Consider the following 24,719-nt stretch of genomic DNA (forward strand, 5'->3'; position numbering starts at 1 on the left):
TACAGTTACATCCTCGCAGTGATGGATATAGTATAACCTGTAGAGTTTGGTTATGATAGGAGACTAAAAATAAGGGTGTGTGTGGAATTTCTAAGTGAAAATACTAGGATTTGCTTTCTGTGGCAAGGGATAGTAATAAATGTGAAAGACATGTTTTATGGGCCCTGCAAAAGCTCACAGCTCAACTTAGAAGTAAAGTTTCTAGAGGAATAACTGAACTGTGACCTTTTTCCAACTGCTCGTGATAAACTTTTCTGTTAGATGACGACAGACAAGAAACTCAAGGTTAATTTGGGAGATGCTTGTGGAATCATATGATCATTAAAGTTCTGGTAAGAATAAAAGAAGAGAAAAATGACATGAAAGATTGTGACATTTAAAGAACTGGCAATGGGAAAATGCTTATTCCCATTCTAAGTTTATCTTTAAATGAAAATTAGGGGAAAGAAGTACTGAGTAATGTTGCACTTGCTTCTACCAACATGGTTATTATTTTGGTAAACTGAAGATCGTATTGGGTGTATCAAGGATACCCAACTTATTAGAGACATCTTTGCAAATAATAGTAATAACAATTTGGGGAAAGTCACTTAATCTAACTATGCCTTAGTTTCCTCACTTGTGTCATTAGGTGTTTTGTTTTTTTTTCTAACCACTATGATATATGCTGCTGTATCTTCTTCTGATGTTAACACTTGATGTTTATAGGATAACATGACTACCTAAGAAGGAATTTATAGGTAAATTAAATCAGGGTGTTGCAAGGATCCAATATGCTCAGGCATTTGAGAATTTAGCTCTTGGATCTGTCCTTCAAATGGTGTGATACTAGGTTGACACACATGCTAGATACATGGGTTTTAGTATGCTACTGGAACAATAGAAATTCTGATGAATGGGGTCAGATATAGTATGTCACAGGCTTGAGTTACTCAAGTGATTATGAGATTAACTCTCAGAAATCATGACCTTGGCTTCTGCAATGCAATCAAGAAGGTCCAAAATGGTCATTTGGAAAGTGCTTAAGAAATAGGAAGAGTGGAGAGAAGAGTCTGAAATTTGAAATTAAGCCACAAGCTTAAGAAAAATTTTTTTTCATGATAATTTTACTGTGCATTAACATCTGCTTTAAGTAGACTTTCATAAGTTTATATAGAGTTGACCTGGAGGATCTAAAAACCACTTCAATTTAGTTACAGTCTGCCAGGTCTGCCATGCACATTATAGATTAGAGTGTATTTAAATACCATGAAAATGTACTGTTGCATAAGATAAGCTTAGCTCCTTCTTTGCTCTGAGGCAATTTTATCTCATTGATTAGTCAGACACAAGCCAGGTGTTATCAAACAGAACTATGACATCTTAGATACCTGCAGTGCTCACTGGTTCCACGAAGTTAGGAAGGAATCAATAATAAGATGGAAGCTGGTAGAAGGAGCTATAATGCGAAAGAGTCTGGAGCAAGAATCGTAAGACCTATTTCTCTACCCAGCTCTGCTAACGGTTAACAGAGAGGCCAAAACATGCCTCTTCAGTTCTCCAGTCATTTTGAAGAGGATGAAATGATACCATCTTTTCTTTTTCTTTAAAATTGTATAGCCTTATGGAAAAGGCTGGGAATGTGAACAGCTACAGTTTAATGGACTCCAATGTATTTCATCCAGATTTGGGAAATTCATCAGCTAGGTGGCACAGAAAATGCAGACAACCACACATGCACTATATGGGATATGGGATCTCAGGACCAAAAAATAAAGTAAAATAAAAAAATAACATCCCAGGATTATGGACGGGAAAGTGGGAGTAAACATCGTCCCCCACCTCTTCCTCAGATCTGGTTTTGGCATCCTGGAAAATTCCACAGAAAGCTAGATTAAATCATGTCTCTTAATTTTTCTTTTCTTTCAAGCCCCATAGAGATCCCCTGTATTTAAAATTTAATTATGTTTTTGTTAAAAGATCTCATCACCATGCAGAATTTTCTTCTTTGAATCATCATGTACCTTCTTATAGTTGCTCTTATATTTGAATTTTGTATATGTTATTTTTCCCACTAAGAAAGAAACTTAAGTTTCCCACTAAGAAAGAGGGAGAAAATAAGTTCTCCCTCTTCCTCTCAATCTCTTTCTCCTTCCTTTCTTCCTCCCTCCCTCCCACCTTCCTTCCTTCCTTCCTTCCTTCCTTCATTCCTTCCCTCCTAATAGAATTATTGGAGGTTCAGATACACTCTGTATTCTTAACAGAATGAAAGGGAACATGGATTCCAGCAAAGAGGGAAGCAGACCATAATAACCCTGAAGCAGGAGAAAGCACTTTTTGAACCTCGTCCATCTCTTCTGCTGACATTTTCACCTCCTCCCACACTTACTCACTGCTTAGCATGTGTGATCATAGTACCAACTGCAGAGACAGTTCCTCTCTGATTTCTCTTCTTTAATGCATTTCAGCCCTAGGGCTGGGAGGGAGAGATTGGTATGAGTATTTTTCCTTCCAAAGAACTGAAGACATACTTGGCCTCTGGTATCTCCCTGCTCCATGTTAAAAATTTCCAGGCTAAAACTTTCCTCAAAGCCAATCCCTAAAAATACCATTCTTAAAATAATATCATTCTACTCTCTGGCAGAGATCACTCACCTGTTCACAAGCACCATCCTTCTCCTAGACTCAAATTGTTATTTAAAAATAAACTACAAGGCAATGACATGCAGAACCCATCCACCTACCTTTGCTAGAAATCAAGGAGGTACGTAGCAGTGGAAGCATATCTCGTGTTTTGAATTTTTTAAAACACTGAATGTTTTCATCATATGCCCTATTACTGGACTGTGGGACCGGCTACGGGTTTAGAGCGATGAAGCTTGTTTGATTGAAAACCGTAAAACTTAATGAGAATGCTGGCCTCCCAGCATCAAAGCAGGTGGTTGCCTCAGAAAGACTTCAAGGGCCTGGGCAGAGAAAGACTCTTAAATCTGTGCTGCTTCTTGATAATCTGATTCTGGAGCCTTTGCCAAACTTTCCTTAAGGGCAATGTGAAAAGAAAGAAAGAAAAAATAATAAACTAAGCAGGAAGATAGGAATCTCTTTCAACCCACATTTTGTCTCAGACTTTAGGAGTATTTTGTTTGTTGTTTTGTTCTGTTTTGTTTTTGATCAGGGAGGTGGAAAAAATCTTATCTTTTCTTATCTTTTGAGGATAATGAAGGTCACTCAGAGTGATATGTTAGAACCTTTTTGGCTAGAGGACTTTTGAGAATAGGACTTGCAGATAGCTTTGTAAAAAATGCTTTTGTGTTTGCAACCACTACTATAGGAAGGGTTTACCTCAGGACTTAAAGATTGTAGGAAAGGACCTTAAAGTACATAAAACTTAATCCCCTCACTTGACCGATGAAAAACCTGGTGCTCAGAGAGGTTAAGTAAAATGCATTGGGTTACACTTCACATGTGCTGGCCAACTTTCAGGGTTGTGCAGGCCAAACAGTCGAAAAGTGCATCCCGGGAAGACAGTTTTCTTACTTCCTTCATGCTTCCCACTGCCCTTGTTCCCCATTCCTTTGAGCTCTGATCTGAAGAAAAATATCTGGTTTGATTGCTTTGTTTTGGTTGAAATATATAGATTTGTCTTGTCTTGGTATTTTTTATTCTTTCTTCCCCAAAACTCATCCAGTCACCTTGATTCTACCTTTGAGATCCCTCTGGATTGTTAGTTATTCCCCATTCTTCCCTTGCTAGATCAACCCTTAACATCTCTCCCTTGGTGTGTTTCAGTTCTCTCCTTTTTAAACTGGAGGCTTCGGGTCTTTTGATCCTTCATATTAAATCCTGGCCCTAGCACAGACCTTTCTAGAAGTATCCATAGAACCCTACAACAAGTAGCAGTCTTTGTTAAAGTCCTTATATCATTTGCATCTGTATTACCTTAAATTTTTGTTAAAAATTCAGGTCCACTGCTAAATCAGAAGCTATGGGGACAGGGACCTGCAGTTTAATAAACTCTGAGATGATTTTTAATACACAAAACTTTCAACCATTGGGGCAGTCATATCCTGTCATCATTTTATCCATTTTCAACATCATTGCCTTCAATTTTTATCCAGCGTCAGTGTTCACCTCCCTTCTGTACATCCTTTCCCTAGTCACACTGACTGACCCCAGACATTCCCCCAAGCATGGCTGTGTATTCTTTTACAACCGTGCCCTTTCTCCAACTTATCCTCTGTCTCAAACTTTGTAGTTCACATCCTATTCACTTGGAGATATACTATTTTCCTTTCAATGCTAAGCTCAAATAGTATCTCCTTGGGAAAGTCTGGTTTTTTACATTTCTTGACCGCCCCTCTTTACACTGTGTTGCCCTAGAATGCAGCACAAACCTTTGTTGTAGAACTTACCTCACTTAAGTATAATTATAATGAATCTACTCAAGGGTTATAGAGCACCAACTATGCCTCAGGTTCTAGCACTAAAGAAACAGTCACAATCCCTGCTAGCAAAAAAGTCTCCCCTAGCTCTTCTCAACCAAAGTCCTCATCTGAACCACAGAACATAGAAAATTAGTTGAGTAACTATTTTCTCGGTTCTCCCAATGATGATACATAACTAGCACTATTACATACAATGCATGTCTTAGGGCATTAGGGCTTAATCTTCCTGAGAAACCCTAGTTGATCAAACACTGATACAATTATAGTAGCAATACTATGATAGAGATAAGCCCAAGGTGAGGTGGAAAAGCAGAATCAGGTGACCTAATTACCTATGCGTTTCATCTGTACCATGTCGTCTTCTTTTTCTATCCTCACTTGGCATCCTGCACAGGCTCATTTCATGGAGGTCATTTGATACATTTTGTTGTTGTTGAATTAAAAGCACTGAAATTCATTTTCATGGTTATGTGTCTTCAGAGTCCAGCCAAGGCAATGAAAATCATCCATATTTGTAAATCCAGCGTCTAATCAGTGCTAGAGGCATAGCTAGCACTCAGTGAGGGCTTGGTGAATAAATGTACAAATTTCGAAGGATTGTTACTCAAGAATCATAAGTACTACAGTACTTAAAGAAAAACTAATATGAATGTAAAAACCTTTCCTATTACTTAAACCACACTTCTGGATATTCCACTTCAAATTTAATTGCTTCCTGCGTTATGTGTATTTTCAAGACAGAAAGAAAGAGTTGCATTAAAAGTGTGAGTAAAGTTGTATGAAGTGAAAAAAGGCTGCATTTCCCTGGTTGGGGGATTAAAGTAAGTGGTGGTACTTTCAGTGTAATTCTAATCTAATAAAGACAAAGAAATTTAGTTTGAACATATTTTCAAGAACAAATAGCCTCTAATTACAAATTGAGTTTAGAGGAAGATAGTGGGGAAAGTTATAAAGTACCATAAAAATCTGGTGTCCTAAAGAAATTCTGAGGGGGTCTGTTGTACTTTCCTCTCTTACTGCAAAGTCTGCAGCCACTTCACTTCAGACAAAGTTATCTTTTTATGAGCATCACGTAAGCACACACTTCACACTCTTCCTGGGATTAATGGTTTTCCCACTTACGTCACTTAAAGGCATCTCTGTTCATTTAATCACCAAGAAAATTTCAGGCTGAGTGGCTTCAGTTTAGAGAGGTGTCATACTGCGTAGTTGCCTCTAGGGGGCTCTTATTAAAATTCATGTTGCAGAAGGAGCATTTCCCTAAATGGTTCCTTAATGCCTCAAATCCCCAACTGTCTAATTTATATCCAAGGAAGAGTTTACTTCCTTTAGGGCATAACCCATTATGTTACAAAGTTGTTAAAATGTAAATAAATACACAGAAATCTGTTTAAGTTAGCAAATTCTGGTAAGGTAAAATAATCCTGAATAAACCATGGCCTGAAAAAATGTGATGAGTATATATGGAAAATTCAGCATAAGAATATTACCCTGCAAAAATAATAATTAACCCAAGTAAACCTGCACACAGTGATTTTCAGCACTTTTGCAAGTGAACAAATTTTGCTATGAAAGCAGTACTCAAAATCAAATAGAGGTTAGGAGACCTAGTTTAAAATTGTTATTAAAACACACAGGCATTTTACATTAATGGTCATGGGCTTAGTTCCAACTCTTTCGTTAGCAAAAGCTTATTGCTTGGATAGTAAGTACAACTCATCCCAAGACTGTATTTGCCTCTAAATTTAGACTGTTGGGGGCCTGGCTCAGGGTGGATCCTGGTGATTCATTTGCCCTCAGTGTAATTGGATGCGAAGATCCTGATGTCCATCTTCCGAAGAAGGCTGAGCCCACGCAGGGGCTGGGGGAGAACTGAGCCCGGGAGGGTTTCCCCAGGGTCTTGGCACTTTGAGATGCTGAGGCTCTGGCTGTAAGCCTCAGGGTCACTACTGAGCTACTAAATTATACACTGTTTTATATTTTAATATGTCGAAAATACAGATCTTAGTTGCAATTGAGGTGCATTCTAGCCTAGGTTAATTGGCAGTGTTTAATGCCAATCATAACGTAATTGTACATCTTACGGTCAATGATGTCAACAAAACATGATGGCTGAGGTGCTCTAGCTCAGTGATTTTCAAACTCTAATTTGCATATGAAATCCCCCGGGGATCTTATTAAACTATAAATTCTGATTTAGTAGATCTGGGGAGGAGCATGAGGTTTTTCATCTAACAAGCTCCCAGGTGATATTGATGCTGCTGCTTCACAGGCCACGCCTTGAATAGTAAATCCCTAAATGGGCTAAGAATTGCTTCCTTTTAAACTACCTAAAACCTACTGCTTTAAGTCGCATGCCACTGTTTACAAATTGTTCTATATAAACACCATGTAATTTTATATAAATGTGTTGATTAATCCATGATAAATCAAATAATTATTAAATAATAGCAAAAGGTAATGTTAACGAAGGATTGACTTCAATCGTTGGTGATCATACCTTTAAGTCTGGAGACCTTATAGAAGAAAATGTTAACAAAAAGGTCAATTTACTCTTTCAAACAAGCATTGAAGTCTTACATATGAGACTCTGCTTTGCCTACAGGTGGTGAGTGCAGGGAAGGAATACAGTGACTGAGTTTGAAAAATAATGTTATGTGAAATCTGATGATGATGATAAAATCCTTAAAAAGTAAAAACAAAAAACTATTTGCATTTGAACTATAAAAATGAAGTGACTATTCCCAGTTATTAAAAAGATATCAGTGTTTTTCTAAAAACGCTGAGTTTCTCAGTCGTCTTTACTAATTTTTGATACATTGGAAGGTGTCTATTATAACTCAGGTGAACGAAAGAGGAATGCACACTGGCTGGAGTCAATAAACAGGTTTTCTTCTGGGTTCTTCTACATATGAGTGATGTGGCCTTGATGATGTTATAACTAACTTGTGGCCTCCAAGTCAATTCAACTTCCTCACAAAGCTGTTAGGACGGTTAAATGAAATAACTTTCAAAATGAGATAATATGTGCAAAATCTCATAGACTTGCCTGCAACCTGGACAGTCCTCATACTTCACGGGGTCCAGTACAAAATAAAAACGAAGGGCTCCTCGTTCAAAAGTTAAGAAGAATTCCAAGATGGCAAGAGGAAGCTATTAAACCAAGAGCAGGGTCCTTCTGCGTGTGAGGGCCCTGTGTGACTACATAGGTTACATGTCTGTGAAATATATATGTATAGGTCACAGTCCTACCTGCAATGTATTTGTAGTTAACACACACCATTTACTGAAATATTACAGTATAATAGGTACTATGCTGAGTGCTTCAATTACATAGTTTCACTTAATCCTTTAGAGTGAAGGAAAAATGAAGCAAAAAAACATTAAATTACTTTTCTCAGGTCACACAACTACTAAGTCTACGGAGCCAGGATTTGAACCCAGGTCTGTCTGATTCTAAAGCAATCTGTCTTAACTAATTTAATGGAATACCAATCTATAACTGGTTACTGTCATCACATTTGATTCAAATTTAGAAACTTAAGTTCAGAAAAATATATATGTTTGATGGACAATTCATTTATCATGACCTGGATTAGATAACCTTTGTCAACCTAATTATCATATCCTGGTACTTCACATAGTAGATGGTCATATCATACATGTGGAACTAAACTGAACACTCAGAGTCACCAATTTCTCTGTGTGCAGAACATTTACTCAACAAAGAGAAAAATCTCATTTTCCTATTATTTAAAATCACATGCTTCTGAATGATAACAGAATTATGTTCATTTTAAAGTAATTGATTTGTTTTAAATGTGTTTCAATAGTGATAATTCTCCTGAAACAAAGGCCAATTATGGTGTACAGAAATAATTTTCTTCCAAACACAGCACTTGATCCAAAGAACTAAGACGAGAGTATATCGTCTCATAATAGAAATCAACATGAAGACCAAAATATTCACTTTGTTTTGGATAGAGATCAGGTTTTTAAAATATGGCTCAAACTCAGTAAAGTACAAGCTTGCATTTCTATGGAGCTTTTCTTCTTCTTTGTAATGTGTTTTCGAATCCTTCATATCATTTCATCTTTCCTATTCTTTTCAAATTCTGAGAGTAGAACTTTAATCCCACGTAATATCATGCCCATTATAGAGCTGAGCGAAGAGAGACAGAGAGGATAACTCAGATTACTTTGTCACCTTCTCTTTGAAAGTATTATAGATTTCCTCTGGCAGAATTAATGACAGCTTCTGCTGCATTTTTAGAGCAATTTTCAACACCTCATTTAAAGAACCTGTATTTTAATTTTCTGCTTGTCAGGCTCTCCTTCCAGATTCCTAGGTGTGTTATTTACCTGTGTGTCCCACAGAGTCTAGCACATAGTAGGTATTGATTAATGTTGACTCATTGAATGCACACATACCTAAGTGAATGGAACAATTTAAACAAGGTACTCTAGTGGGTGCTGAAATTAAGAGGAAATGTTAAGTCTTAGACATTATTCATTACTGCTTTCTGCTGGGCTAGAAAATGTCATATTCTATAATATGCATCAATTCCTTAAAATGTCATTGAAACCCCTACCAAACCACGTTATGCTAGCTTGATATCTGAAAGCACTGCAATGCATTACGTCAACTGCTGATATAGTTCCAGGCTATGGGGCATCTACCGAATATGATGGGAAATAGAAATCTGTGGGTCCCCTGGAAGGGAGGTTGTTATGTTCAAAAAGCTGAATTCCAGACAAGAACTCACCAGATACTCTGGAGACTAAAGACCTGAGTTCCACTTCCTTGGGGACCTGAGCAGATGGGACTTCCTGAACCCAATCTCGAAGAGGAGTGCCTATGGCAAAATGCCTGGTTTCTGCCCTAATTGCTTATTTCCCTTGTCCCCAAGGCTACAAGGCACAGAAGGAAATGTACCCTTAGCAATCTATGAAGCCAATACTTTGTAGAAATCTAGAAAGTACTTCCAAATGTGTTTTTTTTTGTGTATCCCTGTTCATACGGTTGGCTACAGAGTACAGAAATTTATGACAAGCATTATTATCTTTTTTACACCCTTAGAGGAGGAAGGGATACAGACTTACAGAGCAGAGAAGCAGTTCACAGAGGTGACATTCCAGTACCAGTTAGAACAGTAAGAGAAAAATCCCCACTGGAAGCTCACGTGTAACTGGGCATCCACGAAATATTTCCTGCTCTTTCCCCTCCCACTTAGACACCCCCTTCTGCAACATCCTATTAATCTAGGCTGCATTTTTGTGTTCTCTTTCTCCTCAAGGTTCCAATAAAGTTCATTTCATTTAATTATACTTTACTAAAAATATTGAGAACAAGGAAATAGAAGCAAGATTATATTATGAGTAAAGGAAGCAACATAGAGTAGCTGTTAAAGGCAAGAGTTCTGTGGTTAGATTAGTTAAGGTTCAGATCTTGGCTCTGCTACTTAGTGATTGTTTTCTCCTAGTCAGTTACCTAACTTCTCCTGTCTCCATGTCATTTGTCAAATAGGGATACTGCTAGTATGTAACTTGTGAGATGCTCAGAGAGTTACTTTTGAACATACAAAGCACTGGAAAAAAATGACAGTGCACCCCTCCAGGCAATTTAATAATAAAAGCAAAATCTAAGATAAAATGCCATTAAGTCCACCACACACACGCAAAAAAACGGTGTTTGTCTTCCATGATTACCTTGCTGCTATGTTTGAAATACTGAATATCTAATTATTTCACAAAGTTTTATTAATTTATTTTTTAGGAGTAAATTGTTACGTTTGCTGTGCTGCTCTGCTGATTGTGCCCTAGGTACAATGGGGTAACTCACTGGGTATTGTAGAAATCACATGAGAAATAGGAAATGCTTAATATGTTATTATTACTATTCTGAAATATACCAACTCTTCTTACCCTTTTATAATAGCTGTGACTTTTAGCATCCCTTTGTAGAATGCCTTGTATAATCCTAGTCACAATTAGGTACCACCGAGTTTATATCACTAGAGTATGTTTAGGTGAGCTCATTCAGGCAATGCGCTCTAACTAGGAAAAGTACTCAACTTAGGTTATTACTATTATCTCACAGGGGTTCTTGAAAAGACATCCTTAAAAAGGAAAGGGGGATTTCTGACTTAAAAGAAGCTGTGGTCTTCTGTCTTGAAAATGAAAAGGAGGCAAGGGTAATTGACCTCTGTCTGCATTTTAGTGCCAACAATTTATTACAGCAGAAGAGTTGAAACACATTTCAGTATTTCCAAGATCTGAAAGACATCAGGCAGGGCTTATAATAAATCAGGTTAATGGTACATAAGAATTTGTCAAATTCTTTGACATTCCCACAAACTCCATCTTGCTTTCTTGTTACAAGTTTTAAAAGCAAACTGCCATCTTCTGTGGTTTTTTCTTTCAGGTGGAGAAACTTATTTTCTTTCTAGACTAGAATCTCTGCCCAACACTGTAAGTCAGTTTGCCTCCTTTTCATCTAGGCTAAGCTAAGCTCTCTTACAAGTCACTAAACCAAGACCCTACCTCTAGGAAGGCAGCCCAGAGCCAATGTGTGAGTCCTTGTGTTACAGGAATTCCTTTGTATTTTTGTACAGTCTATTATTTGGGGAACATTAGTAAAATCTATCTTAAAATGGTTAGTTAACTTGAGGACATTTTGCCAAACATAATTAAGGTAGAATTTATTTTCCTTAGCTATGTAATAATATGGTGAGTAAAACATGCGGATATGTATGGAAAATGGCTAGGAGGAAGTGAGATGGGAATGCAAACAGCAATTCTCTTTCCAAAGAATGAATGAGACATGTGGAAAGGTTAACATAAATGCATTGGAAAATGCTACTTATCAATATATAGACTGTGACAATGTAATAAGACAGGAAAGGCAGAAACTATCTACAGGTATCAGGGACCCCAACAAGGAAGAGTCTGGAGGAAATGAAAACCTGGGAGAAACGTGTTTAATCATGACTTTGGAACCCCTATGAGGACGTTCTCCCAGATAAAGAAGTCCTCCCTCTTCCCAAGTTGCATGATTATCAGTGAAGATCTCCTTACCCTCCAAAGTTTCCTTGAGGTCAAATTTTTCCAACAGGTCACAAAGCCTTTTATTTAAAAATTGGAAAAATAACTTAAAATGCAAATTCTGCCATGGATTTTTATTCTTATATGTAAAGAACTCACTCTGAGTAGTGAGGGAAATAAGACTGAACAGAAGGACACCTGGGAACCCACATTTGATGAGCTGGTTCTACCACAGAAGGGGATAAATTGAGAAGCCTTCACAATCTTCTAAAGTTCTCTGTTGTCCACAAGAAGTAAGACAGGAATTAAGAGGTATTTGCGCAAAGGAAATATTGCACCTTTCTCCTGGTGCTGATACTGGTACATTGTGTGAATTACAGCGATGCCACTGCAAATGGCAGAGACGACCATGCTGATTACATGCAGGTATCAACTATTTCTTCACAGTGGGTGAAAATGTTTACATAAGAGGATATTTTCTGAACCTCATCAACTTCATAGCTTCTTCCAGATTTTTAGTGCTAAAAGTTTCTCAATGTAATTAAAGCCTGCGCTGATCTAATTAGGTTGATGAAATTTTCAGTAGGGATTTAATTCCCCCTAGCATTTCACTTATTTATTTTTCTAGAATCCTTCCTTAGGCTTATCCCAAGCAACTTTTAGTGGTAGCATTCTAAATTTCCTCACACAGGCAGTGTCTCTACTCGCACAACTGACTGTAAAACTCCAGCAAGTACACATGGCTACAAAAAAACTTCCAATAAAGCATTCTAGGTTGTTTTATCCAGTACAATCCTTTCCTCCCCTTTCAGTTTCATTTCCCTACCAACAAACTATGTTGAATAATGTTCACTCTGCAGGAGGGAAATAGGTGTTTCAAAGCATTCTGGAGGCACAAAGAGGCTAAGAAATGCATAATAGCCCAAGGAGATTCTGAGGCAAGATTAATGAGGGAGCAGCATGACCCTTCCTCCTAAGTCATTAACTGCAGAAGCCCTCATGGTCAAAATATTGGGATAGAAACACATCTTAGTGAGTTTGCCACCTACCTTTGAATGTTAAAAAACAAACAAACAAAAACCTTTCATGAGAACCTTAGGAATCGACTGTAATACTTTTAGAGCAAAAAAAAAAAAAAAAAAAAAAAAAATGCTTTCCAAGTTGTTTAAGGTGAATGGGCAGGGCAGTAGGTGTCCTCAAATAGACTCCAAACATCTCCCTTAGACGCCATGATTTAACTTTCTACGGCATCTTCTAATTCCCTCTCCTGTTGTAGCAATCACTCAAAAAACTGCTTGCTGGAAAAATTAAATCTGATTTTAAGTGATCTTCTTAAGCAACATATATTTCAGGTTTTATTCAGTGGTATACAAAATGCAAAGAATATAAACAAATGCTTCTGTCCAAGCATGATTAGTACTGCCTTTGTAAAAATCAAATGTAAAAAGCATATTTTCAGGGCTTCCCTGGTGGTGCAGTGGTTGGGAGTCCGCCTGCCGATGCAGGGGACGCGGGTTCGTGCCCTGGTCTGGGAGGATCCCACATGCCGCGGAGCGGTTGGGCCCGTGGGCCATGGCCGCTGAGCCTGCACGTCCGGAGTCTGTGCTCCACAACGGGAGAGGCCGCAACGGTGAGAGGCCCGCGTACCGCAAAAAAAAAAAAAAAAAAAGCATATTTTCAAAGATCTATTATCCTCTAGGAATTTCATACATGCGGGCTGTATATAATGGTAATTTATTATTTACAATTTCTCCTGTAACTTTTCTCAAATTTATACCCTTGAAAGTCATTTTCAGTAACCTCAAACATTTCTCCAAAGTCTTTTTGATTTATTTATGATGAAAATATAAATACTTTTTAAAAAACTACTTTGATGCCCTTATTATAATTTCTTGGCCATTCAAAGCTCCCTCTCGGTTTGAACGAAGTAATATATGAAGTTCAGGTTAAGTTTTGCCAAATTCTGTTGAAATAATTTTACTTGATTTTGAAATTTGTTAATCACTAAAAAAAAAATTTCTTAATGAGGGTTGGCTGCTCTCCACGCAAGCCAAGTCTTATTTCAAATAAGCATTATCAAATGCCATGTAGGGAGAGCCCTAACTGCTAATTGCTTCTAATAAACACTAGATTATGGGTTGTTTCATTATGTGGAGTAATTTTTCTTTTTTTACTTTAATCTTTAAAAAATGAAGATGTGAATTAGTGAGAGTGGTAGGCCATCTCTAGTTTTGTATCTTGAGTGCCACTGTTTATAATGTCATTCAAGTATTATATTTTATCTGACAATATTCTGTGTTTTTATCCTGTTACCCCTTCATTGCTCTTCGGTGGGACAGATAACCTCTAGGTCTGTTTTCCCATTTCCAAAATAAGGAGGTTGGACTTGAAGAATGACTTCCAGTATTCTTCCTATTTTAACACTCCAAAATTTCTTCTATGACTTCAGACATAGTGTTATGAGTATCTCCCCCAGGACTGGTCATCCTAAGGGGGATCACATACTAGACTGAATATAAAAATGTTATGAGCCATAGATGAAATCATAATTAAGATTTTATATAACATGCCTGAGGGCAGAAAGCCTGAGATAAGAGTTAAGGAAGGTTCACATGGGCTTAAGAGGAATGTGGTGAGAATGAACATGGGTATGTTTCTCTCTTTTCAGCAACTCTACAGAGCTCACCTATCTGAAATAAGGTGATATGATTCAAAATCTATGCTACTTTGTCACAATTTCATTTCAGTAGTAGGAAGAGCAGGGCATTCTAAATAGATAGTAAGTCAGACTTGGATGGAAACTATGAACCTTCCAAAACCTCTCCAAGTAAAGTGTGTTTTGATTTATAGGCTGATTGTGCCCGTATCCTCCCACTCTAGTGTGTCAGGAGGAAATAAAGTGTAAGAGATTGTACATCAGTAAAACACTGGCAAGACTTGCTCCAGACACATACCCCAGGCTGTGGAAGAGAGAGATATAGGAAGTGCCCTATTGGTAAGATGAGTGATATCTATCCAAAACCTACAGAGACAATAACTTGAGTGAATCCTCATTGTTTGGACTCAGTAGTTGCCAAACAAATGGAAAATCACCTGACTTGGTTTTTATGGTTGAAAGACCAATTAAAAAGATAAGTATAAAATACATAAGCAACAAGGATATAGCACAGGGAATTATAGCCATTATTTGTAATAACCAAAAATGGAGTATAATCTGCAAAAATACTGAATCACTATGCTGTACTTAAAACTAATATAAAATTGTAAGTTAACTATAGTCTAATTTTTAAAAAAGAGATGAGTTCTAAAGCGTCTCAACTTCTCATTAACACTTAAATATTAAAGATATTAATCTGAAGTACAGTTCAATCTGAAACTGTAAATTTGGATTAAGGCAATCCACTGAAGATTCACACACACGGAAAGCTGCCTCACCCAACCTGAACTCAGAAGACAGTGAGGCGCAGCTGAACTTGGGTGATCACTGCAGAAACTCTCATGTTTTTACAGGATACCCAAAAGGGCTCTTTAGCTAGATTCCAGTTTCTGCTTGAGATCCTTGGATTCCCTTTCCTTTTTCCAGTCCACAGCAAGATTAACTTTCTGTAGATAAAGCAGGGCCTAGGGGCTGACCATAGGTTGATCTGTTCACAGTGAAAATGAGGAAATGGTGTGGATGACTGGGGGTGTGATTCTGCCCCCACCCCAATTCCTATCACCAGAAAGGGTTTCAGGCATCATATTGTGAAATCTAACTATGTTTTCACCATGCTTCTCCCCAACCTGAAACATGTCCTCCATCCCTGGCTCATAATTATCCTTCAATACGCTCTCACATCCTGACTCTTCTGTGTATCTTCCTTGTCTACTAGATCTCCACTCATTCACTCTCTTTTGTACTCAAATGCGCATAACTGTACCACACAGAAATGTCTAGTTTACATTTCTAAAAGTTGTTTCTGTTTGTAACAGAATTGAGGGTTTACACAATCTCCTAACACACATTCTGTTAGGACACTGTGTATTATGGTGGCTAAGAGCACACACGTCTCTGAATTCAGACTGCCGTGATCATGCTCTAGGCTTGCAGACTTCTTAGCCATGAGACCTTGCTTGAGAAACTTACCTCTCCAAACCTCAGTTTCCTTGTCTGAAAAGTGCAGATAATTACTTCATATATTGTGGAGATTCCTGCAAAGCTCTTAGTATTGCATTAGGCACAAAATAAGAGCTCAGAAAATGCCTACTCTTATAACAATGATCATAATTATTAGGATTTTATAATGCTCACAGAGCTTAGCACAGTCCTGGGTCACATTATGTATCTGTAAAAAGTAAAAGTTATTCTCTGGGAGGCAATCAATCCCTTCCACCACAAAGCACAGTTAGATTCAGCCTTTCAGAACTGCATCTCCTTGTATTTGTTAAAACTATAGCGTTTTCGAATCCTTTTTAGGACTCTTCCATATACATTCACATACTGGGCAATGCAACATCCAGTATATTTACATAAATGAAAAACAGGTAAGGATAATTCAAGCATGGATTGTTTTTCACTGATGCTTACTTGAATCGAGTTTATATGATTACAATATTTTCTTTAAAATAAACCAAATCCAAAAAAGAAGGGATATATGTATATGTATAACTGATTCATTCTGCTGTACGGCAGAAACTGACACAACATTGTAAAGCAGCTATGCTCCAATAAATAAATAAACCAAAGTGCATCACTGTTTACCAACACCACCTATGGCTAATCGTTAATAAATTCAAAGTTATTAAATTTTATATTTTAGAGGTCTGTACCATTAAACTACAGTCATATAATGCAAGAGGAACTTCTGGTTCTAGCAGCCAAGAGAAACTGGGTTGTGCCTGAATGAAAACAGGCAGCTGTTATGGAAAAATATTCATACAAGTTGAAATCCAAAGATCTTCCTGATCTTTTTCTTCCCATACCCCAACAAGTCCCGATCCCATCAAAAGTTACAACCAACAATGACAGCGGGGAATGAGGGATGAAATTCTTGGTATCTTTTAGCCTGATAGCTTCACTCAGGTAAGTATCAAGTGAGCTCATTGGATCACAAATGAAACATCTTTACTTCCTTCAGAACATATTTAAAACCTAGGAACAAAATTATTTCATCACATAGATTCATCTTGTTTTTGTTGCATTTGGTCTCTCATAGCCTATTTTTTTTCTTCTTCTTTCCTGTAATGGTCAAATAAGTCACTGCTGCATATAGAACACCTAAGGCATTTAAGTAGAAATGAGCAAGGTGTTTGGCTTAACTCTAGACCCAATATTTCTTTGTGTTTGACTTTCTTTTATAGCTAATATACAACTGCCCCCTGCAAATCATAATTGTGAATTACTTACAGACTGTAAAGAAGAGGAACTTAATTCCTTGATAATGTTCTGTGAGTTGCCCCCATGCCCCCAATCCTATATAAACAACAGTGGAATATTGAATTTCAGGTTGTGCCCCCTGACACCACAAACTCTGGGTCTTCAGCAAAGGCGCTTTCAGTCTGGATCTGAAATGATGAGGTCATGAATTAGGAATGATTCCGGTGACGGTGATATTTACCTCTTTGAGACAGCCCATAAAGTTGTTACTGACTGGTGACCCGGGAAGGTCTGCTGTGCTGGGACTGCCTCCAACATAGAAAAAGTCATCAGACCCCAGCATGGTATAATCTTCTTGCGTGTAGCCCGTTGTGGTAAGAATCCCATCCACTGATATTGTCACCTAGATAACAAAGCACAGGGAAAGGACACGCTATACTCAGACCTAGATACTGTAATCCTGGGATATGCCTGTTTTGTGTTTTGTTTTGTTTTAGTTTTTCATTTTGCGTTTTGGTTTTTGTTTTTTTTTTTCTGTTTGTTTGGTTTTTATTTTTCGACCTATGGCGGAACCCATTTTCATGTCTGTTAGAGGTTTATTCTCCGATTCTATGCAACTAGCCCTAAGAGATCTAAACTAGTTAGAGAGTTAACTGATTATTGAACAAGTGTCAGCATCATCCCTACGGCAACTCAAAAGTTATTTAGCAGACACAAAAATGGTGTTAGTAAAATGCTTCCTAGGTTAGTTTTGCTGGTAGTACATATTAGCAAAGTTTAGTCGTCTGTTATTAACTAATCACAACGTGCACCTTGTTAACAGAAAAGGCGCAAGCTCTTTCCAGCAACGTCACTGTTTGCACTATTGAGCAGCAGCTGTCCAGCATGCAAGTGCCTACGTCCATGCCAAAGGCGAGGGGAAACAAAACCACCAGTGGAAGCAGCACACGCTGATGTGCACATGCAGGAGGGACAGTACCGTTCAGAAAGGAAAGGAAAGAAAACGGGGAGAACCAAAGGAAAACACAACTGCTCTGTGATGACGGAAAGATGAGTGGGTGTGGCATCTCCAGCATTCCCAAATCAAGGGTGCATGCCATGCGTCATGAATGGTTCGAGACTGGCTGAGCTTGCGGTCACTCGGGCCAGCCACCATTTTGTCTTATCCCGTGTTAACCACAGCTGGATGCAAAACGTTCGAAACGTTAAGGATGCCCCTACAGGTGAGTTGGAAAACAGAAGTTGACAGGAACAGGTAAAAAATAAGAAGGTCAACAACAGATGAAAAGAAGGAGGTCAAAGTAAGCAGAAGAGTACCAACCGCAGTTCCTCTTTTGTTAATGATGTCTACAGTTAAAAGAAAGAAAGAAAACACACGGCAAACCCAAAATAAGAAACAATTAGAATGATATCTACCGAACAATGTAGTTTGTTTACCATAGCGTGTCCAATGCCTGAGTGCTTTGTGGAGAAGGGGGGAGAAAGGAAATTAAAAACTGTGAACAGAATAACGATCGTTACTTAAAAAATATGATGGTCTCTACCATGTTAGTACATTTTTTGATTCAGGTAACGGTTAGTAGAATGAAACATTCCATGAATGACATGTTAGTTATTAAGCATGTTAGTAACATAGAAAAAGGGCAAAAAAATTTTACAAGAAAAAAGCAGACTAACAAATAGGCCTCCCACAGAGGTAATATTTTTCCTGCCAGTATTGTTCGTAACTTGCTATAAGACAGAAACAGACATATGGCAATGTTCCTTTGTCTCCCTGAGTACATCTGACAGACATTGAAAAAGTCTAAAAGGGATTCAAAGGCCTAAAGCTCAGCTGACCACTGCCGCCTTTCGCCCATAAGTGATCCCTCCCCAACCCTGGCCCACCCCAGTCCCAGCAAATTCATAGGAATCGGTTGGCATTGCCCTACTACTCAATTTTACAGCATACAGGGACTTCTGCTCAACTCCAAAACTTCCTTCGGTCATATTGATGGACTTTAGGGTCACAGTTTACTGCAATGAAACAAAGCAAAGATCCTGACACAAAGAATGAGTAGAATGGATTTGTTTTTAATCTGTCCTGCCACACATGCACCCCGGCTGTATAACTGCCATTTCCTTTGAGCTACCAATTCATAGTTTGGTTTGTAACCTGAGCAAAGGCAAATCTAGAAAGTAGGCTCCTCAAGCCCCACCCTTCCTTCTGTGCTTCTCTCAAATGAGCCTTCGGCCTCTTGGTGCGAATCTGAGAGAAAAATAAAAAGGGAAAACCAAAGAGACACACTTATAGGAAATCCGTGGTCTACAGCTACCCCGATGGTGGGCAACTATCCCCCAAGGCAGGTGTGAAGCATGCAGGGCCCCTCCCATGACACTAAGGCCTCTGAAAGGTCTTGGAGGGTCTCAAGAAATCCTTCGTTTTTACTTTTCTGCCTCAGCTAGACTAAATCTGCACTCCTAAAATTCCCGTTTGCTTCTCTAGCTTGGATAGTTTAAGCCTTTCAGAAGTGGGAAAGAAAAGGTTAGACAGTTAACAGCTCAGAAAGAGAGGGCTGTTTTAGTAAAGGAAAACCAGAGACAATCCGGTCATTCTGCAACTGTTCAGAGAAACAACAAGTATGTTAAGGATATTAGTTTGAGATCAGCAGGTACTGCAGAAAAATTAGTCACTGTCAACACTTAACAGAATGGTATGTTGTAATATGATAAAATTTCAAATAATAATCAAAACTTATCATGTTCAGTATAAAAGGACAATCTATTCACTTTCATCTGTATATATATATACTGTAATAATATGTCTCAGTTAAAAGCATACAGTATATGGGGACCCATAGATTTACTGAAAAATTGATATTTTCCTAAAATGTAGACACTTGGAAGAATTTTTTTAAAATACAATCAAATAGAAATGGGCATCTAGAAGATGAACTGGCCTCTCCAGAGACATTTGGGATTTAACATAAGTGTCTGTGCTAAAAGTAAAAATACCTTCATAAACAGACTCTTCAGGAGATGTGGAAACCCCCAAAGTCATTTTTCCCCCTCAGGGACTCTTCTTGTCCTCATTTCAGAGTTTGGGGTGGGGAGGGAGTAGGGACTGATACATTCCCAAATCACAAACACACTGTTGTTGGATTTTTTTTTTTTAACGACAAAAAAGGAACTGTGATTTAATGACCCCAATGTGCATGCTTCCAAATGATCACCATGAAAACTACACTTTAAAATCAAATAAACAAAAAACTAGAAACACAACAGAATCACACACATCACAGGAAGGGCAGGTTGCAGGGATAACCTTGCAGCCCTCTGGGAAACTGTCATATGTCGCTGTGTCAAAATAGCCTTTAGGCCCCTGGAACTTTCTAGATATGCCCCTGCTCAAGTATGGCAGGAAGATTCATCTCAGAAGAAGAAAGAGCTAATTTGTAAGCCACTCTGAGGAGCCCTGTATCATGTTGTTAGGGTTTTCAAGTACCACACACACAGCTGTAGCGAGAAACAAAGCCAGTTACTCTCTTATCCACTGCGCTGTTACCTGACGCAGATTCCTGGTGACTTTCACATCATGCCAGGCATTATCATTAAACTTTCCATTCACGGGCTCCACTAGTGCTTCAAAGGCCCCTGATCCCAAATTAATGACCAGAGAGACAGCTCCATTTTTCAGGGCGAGATTGACATAATCAGCTGATTTCCCAGTGTGAAGCATCAGTCCATTCCTCTGAAGGGTTTTAAAGGACAGAGTTATTTCATCGCTGCTGCTTTGAATGGGGTTTTGAGACAAGTCGTAGCAGAAGTATTCAGATCCCTTGAAAGTGGCAATGTATTCTTCTTTTCCTAGAGGAAAACAGATACATACATGCGTAAGTAAAGAAACATACTATGTAAATTAGCAAATCTTCACAGAAACAATAACTAATCAGCCCCCAAATGAACTCTTTGTCTAGTTAACATTCATGACAAGAGCCCTGTCAAAGAGAGTTAAATAGTACTGTAGGTGGCAGTATATTTTTAATAAACCTCAGCTCTTGGGCCATCAACTGCAATAGCTAAAGCTGACATTCGTGAAAATCCAATGCATTTTTAAGTATCACTGCAAGAGCTCTGATCAGAGAAAGTAGCTCTGTGATATCTTGAGGGCACGAGTCAGGTACCATAAATACATATTGGATGGTTCTACTCTGCTGGCAACAATGGATTCCAATGTGTTTAAAACATTCTCTCCATCCAACTGAGGCGTTATTTTAATTTTCAGTGAGGCATTTATATTCAAAGATCTTCTCAGTGAAGAGCCAAATATTTCCACCACTGAGAAACCATAACAGATTATCTGATGAGGGGAAAGCAAAGAAAAAATAATAGGATTTGGTCTGGAAGTAAATAGATTTCCTATAGAACAAGTGCATTTTTTCTCCCTGGGTGGAGGCGGCAGTGATAGAAGGCTTAATGGCATTAGCTGGATCGTTGGTTCATTCCCTGATCTCACCAGACAGATGGCAGGGCTGGCTTTTATGAGACCGGAAATCCAGGACATCCTCAGGGGAACAGCATGTAAATGAAGTCTCAACATCATCGTCTATATATCTCAGTCTTTACTACATTTAGGAGTAACAACGTAGATCCCACAAAATGTTAGATCAAACAGAAAGGTGGCTATTTGGAAAGAGCAGTCTTTTCCCACTAAGTAAACGAGTTTAACCAAAAAAAGAGTAGAAGCCAAAAGCTCCCTCAACTTTCTAGGCAATGATGGCGTTGTACCAAGAACAATGAGACAGTATGGTTTGGACTCAGCTTCCGATAAACCATAAACATAGAATTATAAGTGATACTAGAGAATCTTAACCTGCTTCCCTGGTAATACAGCATCTCTACTATGCCCACTGGAGGGTTCATATGCTAACAGGGGTCTCACTCGTATCCTGGCAATAGGATTTTACCTCAGGAATATTGTCATTCAATAATCTAATAACTCATGTCTTTGCATCAGAGCTCAAATCAAGGTCTCAGCTCATCAAGGCCCAATGACCTGACTCTCTGGATACAGAAAGTACCATAAGCAGCTACAGGTAAACAAGGCATGGCACTGAGTAAAATCGTGAGCACCTAAGAACTTTCACAAGAGAGTGAATCCTTGAGGGAGAGTCACTGTCTACTAGTAAACTATTAGTGAAGACTAGTGGTCAGGCTCAACCCACCACATTCTGAGGCAGAGTCACCAAGCACAGCCCAATCCATACTAGAGGGTCCCTTCCATTCAAACACTCAAAATATTGGCTGAAATCCCCCCAAGTGTTAAGCCCAGTGCTAGTCTTTAGGGATAACAGAGTGACCAAGACTGACCTAATCCTTGTCTCTGAATGTCTACAGTTTAGGTGTTTGTTTCCCTGGTCAGTTCAATATGGCAAGTGCCTTGATATTGGGAGCCAGCACAACTAAATATTTCTGATATACTAGGGAAAAAAAAAAGAAGCAGGCTAAACTATGAATTTAGATCCTAGCTGGCCAATTGTTAACTGCACTGGGGGCAATCATGCATCTTTTAAAATCTCAGTTTCTAAAAATGGTTAGTGATACCAGTCTTTCAGGATATAATGAGATAATGCTGTACAGGCATCTGGCAAAGTTGTGGGCACTAGAAATGGTAGATGTCTTCCTCCTTGCCTGCCTAATGTAATAAATGTGATAAATGATCTAAAACAAATAGCATATGTCATACTTCACTGTGAAATCTAGAACACTCTCTTTAAGATCAGAAACAGAACACAGATGCCCACTATCAACATACTGTGCTTAAAGTCCTAGATAATGCAGGACGACAAGAGAAACACATAAGCATTATCAAGAGTATAAGTGAAAAAAACCACATCATATTAGCAAATATAATTGTATACACTGAAAGACCAAAATTATCTTAAAAAAAAACTGTTGGGTTGAAGATATTTCAGAAAGATCGTAGGGTTATACGTACTAGGGAAAATCAATATTTTAAACATACAAACATCTATAGATTCAATGAAATTCCAGTAAAAATCTCAATGATTTTTTTAAAATGAATACGAAAAGCTGATTCTACAAGTTCTATGAGAAAAACAAAGAGCCCAAAATAGCCAAGATACACCAGAGAAAGAAGATTAAGGAACTTTCCTGTAAAGATGAACAATTATTAGAAAATTATGATAATAAAGATAATGCATTAGGATAGACAAAAGGGGGAGAATAAAGATAATAATCAAACTAAAAATATTCTTAAGCATATATGAAAATGATTTATATCAAGTCAGGCATTGCAAATAAGTGAGCAAAGTATAGATTAGTCAATAAATGGTGCTGGGACAACTGGTTATCTACATGAATAAAGTGAAATTGGATCTTTACATCATTTTGTTTACAAAAAATGAATTCTCCATGGACTAAGGATATAAATTAGTAAGGTAAGTCTGTAAAACTTTTGTAAGACAAGAAATTACAATACTGAAGTATGGAAGGATTTATTAAATAGCCACAAAAATCACTAATAAAATATTGATAAATTCAACTGCATTGCATTGATAAATTGCATTGCATTAGATAATGCATTGATAAATTCAACTGCATTAAAATTAATAAACCAATTATTATTGGTTCATCAATAATACCATAAAGAGAGTAAGAATCTAAATTAGGTTGGTAGAAAATATTTTCATACCATATTAATCTACAAAGGACTACAATACAGGATTCGCAAAGCATTCTGATAACTCGGTTTGAAAAACAAGATGAACAATGGGAAAATGGGCAAAATAAATGTATAGTAATTTCACAGAAAAACAGGTATATGCTGTATGAATAAATAAAAAGATGCTCAATTCTATGAGTCTTCAGGGAAAGGCAAAAATCAAATTATATTCAGAAACTATTTCATAGCCATGAAATTGACAAAAAATGATATGAAAAGATAGAAAAACTCCAGGCTTTGTAAAAGCTAGGGAAAAATAGTAATTCTTATCCAATGCTAATGAGAGTGCCGATGAGCTGAAGATCGACCGACGGCAATAAGCACTATTTGGCCTATGCTAGCCCGTGGGAACGTCACATATTATAAAGGTGTCAGTCTTTAGAAAATTGTTACCGTAGTCAATAAAAATACAATTCCCAATTCCCTTCAATTCATTTCTCTCTTCTCACTGTTCTGATCATTTGATGATAGGGAGTCAAGTGAATTCTGCTTCATATCTGTATACATACATCAGATATACTGAGATTCACTTATCTGAAGAGGATATTTGCAAACTTTTCATCCCCAAGGAATACTCAGAACAGGTCTCTGAGCCAAAGGGAGTTTTAGAGACCCTCTTCTAGCCCATTCTTTACATTATTAAGAAAATGATGCCCATGGAGTTTAAATGACTGTCAAATTCAGAAAGTGCACCAACCACAGAAGCAGGATTAGAATTCATCCTCTGACTACCCTTAAATACTAAATAACAGAGTTCGGGGGCTTGAAGAGGTTTGATCTAGTTAAAAGGCTGTAGCATTTTATCTAAGTGATTTCACATCATTCCAAATATGATTTATTCAAAATAAATCTTGACAAAGGATTTATTTGCCAGATAATGTGGCAGAGCCAAAGGCAAAAAATAGTAAATAGAGTTTGCCGTTCACTAGATGGAAAGCTGTGAAGTTATATGAGAATTGATGACATTTCACACCATCATATTCCTATTACTTAAAAATGGAAATGTATCACTCCTTTTATATTGTTTAACATCAAATTTAGATGATTTAAATTTGCATTAAATGCAACCACATAGTTTTGGAAAAAATCACGCTGTATAATATATCATTACCTCAAAAGGCCATAAATGAGACATGAATCTAAGCAGGGAAAATCTTTTTGCTATGTTCTT

At 37.8% G+C, this 24,719-nt stretch overlaps 1 protein-coding gene across 33 annotated transcripts in view; it reads right to left on the reverse strand.

The window, feature by feature from the left end:
* NRXN1 (neurexin 1) overlaps positions 1-24,719 on the reverse strand; it is a gene marked incomplete at its 5' end in the record, with an annotated part of 1,133,428 nt that overhangs the window by 678,730 nt on the left and 429,979 nt on the right. For 19 of the 33 annotated variants that reach the window (XM_082852240.1, XM_082852238.1, XM_082852224.1 and 16 more), the window contains 2 exons: positions 17,066-17,227; positions 20,369-20,670. In XM_082852240.1, coding sequence (XP_082708366.1) covers positions 17,066-17,227; positions 20,369-20,670 — 464 coding nt within the window. Of the gene's footprint in view, positions 1-17,065; positions 17,228-18,240; positions 18,286-20,368; positions 20,671-24,719 lie in introns of all 33 variants that reach the window. The other 14 variants (XM_082852228.1, XM_082852220.1, XM_082852229.1 and 11 more) reach the window with 2 other exon arrangements.

The sequence above is a fragment of the Leucopleurus acutus genome, assembly GCF_964270905.1.
Source record: "Leucopleurus acutus genome assembly, chromosome: 12".
Taxonomy (NCBI): domain Eukaryota; kingdom Metazoa; phylum Chordata; class Mammalia; order Artiodactyla; family Delphinidae; genus Leucopleurus; species Leucopleurus acutus.